Genomic DNA, 9,662 nt, shown 5'->3' with positions numbered 1-9,662 from the left:
ATAATTTATAATTTATCAGTGATTTAGGCCTGCAATTTCAACTGTCAGGCTGGGAGTTTTATAACATTTCAGCTCCAGATCCAATGTGTACAGGCAGCTGGGCAAGCTCAACAAACGCAGTGCTCTCTCATTTTTGTAAAGCCAACTTGCCTTTTGGCATAATTTATTCCTTTTGAAATGACATCATTGGCGAATAAGCGTAATCCCGACCACGCTGAATAGTAAGATCTACCAATTTCGTTAGAAGCTTGACCAATTGTCTGAACCAGCTACTCTGCAAGAAAATATTTTTTTGAACGGTAGATGGTACTAGCTTCCTAGCAGTGATGAAACTATCTTGAAAACCTCTATTACAAGCAACGTCCACAATGGCTTTCCTGGTCTTTAAGCTTTGAACTGAAAATGCCCTCATTCTGCTTCGCCCTGGTCTGCCACTTTTTCGGGTGACACGTTTGAATTGAACCGGTTAGTGGGTTCGGCACCCAAAATGGGGTCCAACTGTAAACGGGTCGTATTCAATGAATCCACAAGGCGAGCCATATTTGGTACTCCGGGCGAAATTTTCTTCACTCACTTGAAAGTCTTCGAGACAGATGTTGCACTGAATGCGTCCCGTGTTTTTTGTCTTCTCCATTTTGACCTCACACGACCGTTCGTGGTTGCAGAATGGACAATTGAAGAGCACGTCCAAGGCCTCCAAGTTTTTCCGTTTGGGACCGGCTGTCCTCTTCGATTTACGTCGACCCATGATCAACGAATAATAATAACCGCAGCAATACAAATGCCAAACAACCCAGAATAGATTCCAAGGGTACGAAAATTAATGGTCGAGTGAGGACGGAATTGAGTCAATCCAGACAGCCTTTCTAAGGATGAGAGAATAGATGGATGGGGTAGGATAGACCAGAGGAAAACCAGAGGAAAACCGAGCCAATAACTAAGAGATGGGAAGCCCGCTTTGTCTTTTGTTGTTGTTTTGAAGTCAAACGGACTTTCAGAGTCGGATTTTGGTACTTTAGTTGCGTGATTATCAATTTGGAGCGTTGCGTTACAGAATCATCACTGCCATCCTCAACGTGCAACACCATGATTCATCCATAGAAGATCATGGACTTTTTTACCCTTGCCGTACATACGTCTCGTTTTTGTTTAGATAGGAATGGATTGAACCGTAGCAATTTTATTTTAATTCCTTTCCAAAACAATGAGTTTACCTGGGCCCCAGATCCAAACCAAACGCATTTACATAATATTCTCTGATTCTACGTGTCAAATACGGCTTTAGATACCCTTCAGGCACCCTTTAACGTACTTCAAACGTTTCACATGCCAGTTGTTGAGCCACTTTCTAATATTTCTATTTAAAGTTACCTAGTTTGAATCTGGTGTTGCTGTGATTGCAGATAAGAATGCCTCTTCACAAACTTAGAATAGTGTTGTAGCTTATCAAAAATCATTGATCATTGCTACATGAGCAAACATACCTAAAAACCTTTGCATTGGGAACATTTTTCATATGTCCACAGGGCTTTATAGTATGGCTGTAGTGTGTGTACACATGTATGAAACAGAACATGTTGTCTTCAGCTTCAAACCAAATAACTTGTCCTTAACCATGGAACGAGTTATTGACCCCTCGGTTCCTTTTACCCTGTAGCTGGTTTAGCTTGGTCTTGTTATATTGAAAGTAACAAAGTTCATGAAAACTGCCAGGGTGTGCATCAAAACCAATCCAAACCCCCCATCCTAGATAATCCCACGTTTTTGTAATCACGCAACTAAAGTATCAAAATCCGACTCGGAAAGTCCGTTTGAGCAATAATTGTTGTGCTTCTCCCACAGATTCCTTATTTGGGGTCGAGACTGGTCGTCCCACCGACAGAGAAGCCCTCAACCCAACCACCACCCTAGGGATCCGGGATCTACAATCGGGCCACGCGTCTCAGACTCCTGGTCCGTAATAGTGTGTGCCGTAATATGGCGCCCATTCCATCCCAATCTGCGGCTCTCACCAAGCAGTTTCAGGTCGGAAATCCGGATCGACCGACCCATGTTCACTGGGGCCCTTCAATCATGACTAATTTGGAGATGCTTTTTATTTCCAGACGCTTCTGGTGACGGCCTTAAGTCAGTCCACGCCATCCACGGCCGAGTCTGAAGCCCAACTCAAGGCCGGCCACGACAAAATCCAAGGGTGAGAGTAGTGACATTAGAGAGATGTTATCCGTTTGTTGAACCTGACACGATGATGATGATGATGATGATGATGATGATGATAAATAAGCCTCAAACCCCGCGCATTCCAAATATGAGGGCGCCAACTCCAGGGCATTAGTCAAGAAATGATAGTGATTCGTGCCTTTCATTCGAAAAAGGAAAAAGTAGATCCGTTACATTTTAAAATTGTGTCATTGTAACGACCCAAGATCTACAAGAATTACTCGTTACTCGTTCCTTTTTCAGCATCCAGAATGGAGTTCAATTTTTCGTTTAGCTCGTGACTGCTGAGGAACCTTCAGGCTCAAGAGAAATTGCCATTTTTTTGCTAATTCCATCCAGCACATTTTGATCAAAGAAAGCCAGGGCTGAAAATTGTGCTGGCTCTTAACTACTCTGAGGGTGTTGTTGACTTTTAACCTGAAATTCCATTTGCTACTTTATGGTTTACATCTTCTCTATCAAGTTCCTTTAGACTGAAGATCTGATTCAGTGCTTGAATAGGATGCATCAGATTTCCAAAGCCTCCTTCTCCTCACTTCACTTCACTTAAGAGATACACCTCTTACAAAGTAGATTTACCGCCTTCAAAAAGGACTACTTCTGTTTTTCCATCATGACTTTTGCGACATTTTCCCAATGTCGACTCCTCAAGGCATTAAGCCTGAAGAATGGTCTGGATGGGGTAAACTATAAAGTATTGGTGATCTAAAAGTTCAGTAAAAGTAATTGTAACGAGTAACACCATTACAAGTTTTTTCGAGTAATATGTTGTCAGTAAAAGTAATTGTAACGAGTAACACCATTACAAGTTTTTTCGAGTAATATGTTGTGTAACGAATGACTACTTTTGCACCAAAGTAACTGTATTCCTTTTATTGACCAACCCATGAATCGAACAAATTACTATCTCAATGTGGCCGTTCTGGCCTCGAAGAGGATCCCTGGCCTCCAGACTTTCCAGGATGCATACTAATACATGAATACCTTCTTGGGTAGGGATGGTGAGCTGAAGCGGATGTGTTTGGATTCGGCCTTCCGACAGACGCTCACTCAACACGTGATCAATCCCGCATCCGAGCCGGATTTGAGCCAATGCCAGAAATTGGTGGATTTGGCCATAGTGGGTAAGTAAGCTCAAGGGGATGAACTGTTACCCTTGATTTGTACCGAGTCCCCGGGCGGGTGATTCATTTCAGCGGCGCGTTTGGATTTGTGTGCGCCCACCGTTCCCATTGTGGTGCTCTCCGATGTGTTTGACTTGCTCACCTTGGAGCATTGCCACGCCCTCTTTGGTTGTGTCGAGGATAATGTCAAGATTTGGCGGGAGGCGCGATTCTTTCCCGTGATCAAGAACAACCTCTTGCGGATTTGCAACGGTAAGCACGGGGGTCAACTTCTCGCCAAAAGCTAAGATGTAGCAGATCCAATAGAGTTTTTGAACGGCGTAGATAAACGTTGATTGATTAGAACTTGACCCAATTGCCAACAAAAATGTCGAAAATGATGGTTCGTTGGGCTTTGAAGTACCATTTTTCATGCCCTATCTTTGCCTTACAACTGAACTACTGAAAAATTATTTTGTTATAAAAAGAAGAGTACATGAATATCAAATTGTTGTTGCAGTTTGAGGACACTTTCCTTTTTATTTATTTATTTTTTGCGGACTTCCTTACCGCTACCGGGATTGGAATCCCAGCAGTTCAAGACGAGAAGATTATTTATTTTACTTGACTTTTATTTATATATATTATTTGATCGACCAACGAATTGGAGTTGGCTGATCTGGCTAATCCTTGAATATAAGGTTGATCCGGAATTTTAGTCAAAAACTTATCCAAGTCTGACTTAAATCCTGATTTATTCGAACTATTAAACGGCTCTTGGGCTTTTAATTTTTTTGGCTTTTGTTTTGTGTACTAGACATGCTGAGGCGTCTCTCGCGAACCCAGAATACGGCATTTTGTGGGCGGATCCTGGTGTTTCTGGCCAAGTTCTTCCCGTTCTCAGATCGCTCCGGACTGAATGTGATCTCGGAATTCAACCTCGACAACGTGACCGTTTTCAGCGAAAGCTCGGAAGAGTTCGATGCTCGGCGAGAAGATTCCGTGGTCATTGAAGAGGATGGGAAGAAGTAAGATTGGAACCGGGGAAAGGATACGCTGGTTGTTGGTTGTGGGCTAATTTAGGGCTGTCTATGAATATTCATGCTTTCTTGCAGTTTGAACATCGATTACGCGCTCTACCGCAAGTTCTGGCAACTCCAGGACTTTTTCCGCAATCCAATCCAATGCTATGAAAAGCTCAAATGGAAAACCTTTTCAACAGTAAGTGGTTTGGACAACACCCAATGAATGACTCGTTGATTTTTTGGGACCTCATTTATGGTTGATTGCTTAGTATGCCAACGACGTGTTGAGCACGTTTCAAAGCTTCAAATTGGATGCCGTGTCCGGGAAGAGGAAGCACGAGAACGCCATCGATAAAGTGGATGAACAGTATTTCGCCAAGTATTTGACCAATCAAAACCTGCTTCAACTCCAATTGAGCGACTCGAACTTCCGTCGCTACATCCTCATCCAATTCCTGATCTTGTTCCAATACCTCCAATCCACGGTCAAATTCAAAAGGTGAACTCTATAGTACCTCAAGCAAGAGATGAAGGTGATGTTTGAAGCATCCTAAACCATAACTTGCCCATTTTCTCAGTGATACGGATGTTCTGAGTGATGAGCAAACGCGTTGGGTTCAGAACTCCACGTCCCGGATCTACACGTTGATGCGCGAAACGCCCCCAGAAGGACACGCCTTCGCCAAATCCATTCAACACATCCTGAACAGAGGCAAGCAGTGGAATGCTTGGAAAAACGAAGGCTGCAAATCGTTTCGCGAGGACACCACCAAGGAAAACGGCCGTAAGTCCAAGAAGCTCACTCACTGGCCTTTGTTAGAATGATGATTGCAGTTATGTCTTGTGCAGAATCCAATGGTGGCCTCAAGCGACCCCACAGGAAACGGCAATTGGGACGCGAGATTTGCCAAGCGACTGCGGCCAAGCGTTTTATCATGGGCAACAAGAACCTGACTGATCTGTGGAATCTCTATCCCGACAATTTGGATGCTTGTGCTGCTTCGGAGAGGGACTTCCTCCCGGGTCTGGAGGAGTACTTCGAGGAGGCCTTGGAGCAACTGAAGCCCGAGAATCAGGTGGAAGAGGATTACAAGTAAGATCGAGTAACGATGGTCAATGGATGGAACTGATGTTCTCGTATTTAGTAGGAGATAGTGCAAGAAAAAGTGACTCATAGTAGCTCAATCCTTTGAAGATTTATTGTCACGGAAAAGGTGTGATCAGTCATGAACTTGACGATTTTGAACGAGGACACTAATATTCGAGTCAATGAATTGAATACTTTTTTTAAGTGAGCAAGGTCCCTTGATACTGCTATGATGCATTTACAAAATCAGATCAATCGAATCATTGAATTAAAAGTAATGCCCTCTCAAAGCCAAGTACCTATGAGACCAATGAATGATTGCTTCAAGAGGGCAGTTCATTCTTCTCACAATGATGCAGCGACTCTCTTTTGAGCCAGCCGTTCGATCGAATTGTAATTTATTCTAGATACGTAACTTTAGGTGGAATCTTCGATGATCAGCATAACCCTTCTCTGCCACAGAAGCTCACAAAAGCCTTTTTAAAGTGTAACAGAAATATCCAAACAGATATTTTTAACTAGTAGCCTTGTGAGCGTTAGATTTGAGCCAGAATTCAAAAAATCAATCACGTCAAAATTACTTCTTATGGATTTTGCCAGGTAGAAGACAGTTCAGATGGATTTGCGTATTTCTCTCACTACTTGATAAGGCTTTTTGGTCAGACGTGTGAGACGAGAGGAGACGAGACGACCGGTTCCAGGAATCCATCCAGCCTATAGCAATTCAGATAATGACTCGATTCCGATAGGTTAATTCTCGAACCCAGCTGGCGTCTCCGTCCATATGTCAGTGCTTCAAAGATATTGTACAATACATATCCCTACCATTCGATTCCTGTTACAAAAATCAATGTTCAGCACAGACAGAGCACTGCATCTTATACAATCGTCTGTTCTATGGAATGAAAAACATTTCTGGGCAAAGCATTGAATCAGACTGTCTAATCCAGTTAGCGAAACCTAACTCGATGAAATCATAATCAGATCAGTCAACGAAGAGGCCCTTTGTTAGAAAGGCGTTTTTCGCTTATGGACAAATCAGATAAGGGAATGGCGCACGTTCGTTCGCTCTTTCCAGGAAAGTGAATGACGGATCCTGGGGTTGGCGTGCCCTCCGTTTGTTGGCCAAGAAGAGTCCGCATTTCTTCACCCACGGCAACAATCCAATCGCTAGGCTCCCCGACTACCTCCAGCAGATGCTGGGCAAAATGGGCGGATCTCAATCGAATGGCGCACCCTCAACGGCCAACCTCAAAGACAATCCCAATGCAGTTGCTCCCAACCCACTGACCAAACGTGCGGACGAGGTCGATCCGCCCAACGACTCCAAAGGCGTCACTGGCGACGATGACGACGAGAATAACGGAACCGGGGGCAAAGTGGGGCCCGACCTTTGTACCGAGACAATGTTGGAGAAACTAGCGGTCAAAGTGGGCAAGTACTGGAAGAAGATGGCCCCCAAGTTGGGCGTGGCTGATGAGGCCGTGGCCAAGATCGGTCAAGAGGACGGCGAAGACAAAGGTACGTGGAACGGATTTGACCAAGCGTGAGAGACAAGAGACTCTATCTCAGTTCGTGATACCTTTGGAAAACCTCTTGTTTCAGATCGATGCCTGAAGTTGTTCAAGCAATGGATCGAAATTGAGGCTGAAGGAGCCACGGTGGACGAAATGATCTACATCCTAGAGGGTTTGAAAATGAAGCCATTGGCCGAGGGAATCTTGTTCACTAAAGCAGAATAAACACGTTTGTCCCAATGTATTCCTCAAATGACCGTTCATTCATTCATTTAATCAACCTTTTTGTTGTTGTGGTTGTTGTTGTTGTTGTTATTATTATGTGGCCGGCCTGCTGGCTGGCTGGATTCAGGTTCACTTCTTGGCGTTGTTGGCAGCGGCAAGTTCGCAACACAACAAGCTCGACGAGACGTTACAATGTTTGAAGATGAACTCCCGACATTTGGCCTTTTGGCCTTGCTTTAACAAGACAAAGGCCTTGGCCATGACCCACTGCGGGCCTAACAACTGCACTTTATGGCTGTTTTTGGCCTTCCAATGAAGATGACGGTCGATCAAGGTCTCGGCCTTGGCAAAGTCTTCCTTTCGTAGCCAGGCGACCATCAAATTGTATTCGAACATGACCTTCAAAGGTCCGACCTCGGATTGGGCTGCCACCTTGTCCTTGTCGGATGGGTTGTCGTCGTCACTTTTCACGACTTCGCGCATGGCCTTTTCCGGCTCAAGATCGGCGAAGGCACCATCGAGGTTCCCCATCATGGCCTTACTTTGAGCCAGATATAGCCGCCCAACCGTCTTCAAGGCCGGGGACAAGGCCGAGGACAATTCGAATAACTGATTGGCTCGATCAAGACAGTTGTAGGGATCTTCCAATTGCAAGTCCACGTAGCACTGCTTGGCCAGAATATGAGCCCGGAGGATTTGATGGCGAGAGGTGATGGGTCCGCCCTTGAAGACCGACTTCACTGGCGACGATTGATAGTCGTCCAGACAAGCCATGGCCTCGTACAAATTGGCACGGGCTTCAGCATAGTTCCAATTGAATTGTGGATAGCTTACTTCCAATTCCTTCTTTTGAGCATGACCCTCAGATCCGGGAACATTTTCCAAGATAAAAGTCTCGTGGAACATTGGACCCAGGACATTCAGGTTGACCCCTCGATCTACTAGGGGCTCCTCCCATTCCGGGCGTTCCAAAGCCGGATGACCCCCACCACGGCCTTTCATCATTTCAAAGTGAGATGAACGCGGAGCATTAGCAGCAATAATACACTCGGCCACTCGCAGATGGTAGTGAGGACTCTTGTCCATGACCGGCGCAGTTGCCTTAAAACTGCTCATGGCCCGCCCATAGTCACCACGGAAAAGACAAGACAGGCCCCAATTGTAGAGGATCTCCAGGCGTTTGTCCACGAGCAGGGAATCGTGAGGGAACTCTTTTTCGATCTGCGGCAAGTCATTGGTGAGTGTGGTGTAAGCATTGCGGAAGGCCAAAGCGGCCGAGCACGGATTCCCGTTCATGAGGTAGACACAGCCCATATTGTTTTGGAAGACCGGCAAAAGCCGTGGTGAGAGGGGTCCTTTCGATTCGATGTTGGATAACAACTTCTGAGCCTTTCTTTGATTGCCCTAAAATTTGCACCGAAAGAAGAGAGACAATCAGAATCCGTTTACCCGTGAACCGGTTATCCAAGAAGAGTGCCTCACCCGAAGATATTCAATATTGGCTCTGAGGAATTCAAAGCTATCGGCATTGGGCCCGCTCTCGATGCAATTGGGTTTCAGATCTCGTTTGAAGGTCTTGTTCTGGCGTGTGAAGACCAAAGCTGAGGCCTTGGCTAGCATTCGATGATGAGATTCCAAAGCCAAAGGCGCCAGTTTGCTACGAACAGGAGAATCCGGTTCAGGAATTTGAGCCAGGATGTTTTGGATCAAACTGGGAATGCGACACATCTGCAGCACGATCAATAGTAGTGGGACCACATTTTTATTCAGTTGTTCCTCCTGGAGTTTGGTGGGCGTGGCGGGCGAGCTCTCGCGCATACAACGAAATATCTAAAGGGCAAAACATTCGACAGGTCAACCTACAGAAACCTTGGGCCCCAATCAAGAAGGTCCGGCCCACTTACCTGATCCAAGAGTCGATAGGCCAAATAAGGCTTCCGCACATGAAGGGCGGCCCAAGCCAAGTTATACAACAACGGCACATGGTCGCTCACTTCATAATCCGCTAAAATCAAGCCAACCCTCCAATTAATGTTCAACGCTGCGCCGCAAACATGACTGACTCATGGTGTCCTTACCCGATTTACAAACCGATTGATACAAGTTGATCAGGGTCTGGTAGAAGGTGGGCAAGGTGAGCAGGCCGGCCCTAAACTTAGCCACACACCAATTGAGCAACAAACACGGGTCTTCCATGGTGGCCTCGGCCGCCAATCGTTTCAGGCTCTCAACCGCCGCTTGCCACTCTCCGCTACTCATTTCCTCGAGAGCGCGCCGAGCTAGTGGCGAGGAGCGCAAAGTGGTCAGGGCAGCGTACGCAGCGGCCGCTGCGGCTTCGGCCGCCGCCGTCTCTTCAGGCCCATCCCCCGCGCCCAGGGCGTCCACCGGCGCATCTTCCACACCACTAGCCATAACTGACGGTCAGCTGACTCAACTGAGCTGACCGGCGTGCTTAGACCAAATGTTGCCTATGTCCTCCTTGGCC

The 9,662-nt window shown here is 46.0% G+C and overlaps 2 protein-coding genes across 2 annotated transcripts; one reads left to right on the top strand and one right to left on the bottom strand.

Moving 5' to 3' along the window:
* The first annotated feature begins 1,838 nt into the window (after positions 1–1,838).
* Positions 1,839–7,196, top strand: LOC131888054 (THO complex subunit 1-like). The gene is made up of 11 exons (XM_059236832.1): positions 1,839–2,025; positions 2,106–2,194; positions 3,217–3,344; positions 3,417–3,596; positions 4,141–4,351; positions 4,439–4,544; positions 4,618–4,847; positions 4,927–5,132; positions 5,198–5,441; positions 6,514–6,956; positions 7,041–7,196. Exons 1-11 carry the CDS (start codon positions 1,978–1,980, stop codon positions 7,175–7,177), a joined length of 2,022 nt encoding a protein of 673 aa, XP_059092815.1. The 5' UTR covers positions 1,839–1,977; the 3' UTR covers positions 7,178–7,196.
* Positions 7,179–9,662, bottom strand: LOC131888052 (CCR4-NOT transcription complex subunit 10-like; the record flags this gene model as incomplete). Its single annotated transcript, XM_059236831.1, is given in 4 exon segments — positions 7,179–8,581; positions 8,660–9,007; positions 9,082–9,182; positions 9,256–9,662. Coding segments are annotated over 4 exon segments (2,058 nt in total). The 3' UTR covers positions 7,179–7,306.

The sequence above is a fragment of the Tigriopus californicus genome, chromosome 10, assembly GCF_007210705.1.
Source record: "Tigriopus californicus strain San Diego chromosome 10, Tcal_SD_v2.1, whole genome shotgun sequence".
Classification (NCBI taxonomy): Eukaryota; Metazoa; Arthropoda; class Copepoda; order Harpacticoida; family Harpacticidae; genus Tigriopus; species Tigriopus californicus.
The sequence above is the reverse complement of the archived record's forward strand: the minus strand, read 5'-3'. Positions and strand labels throughout refer to the sequence as shown.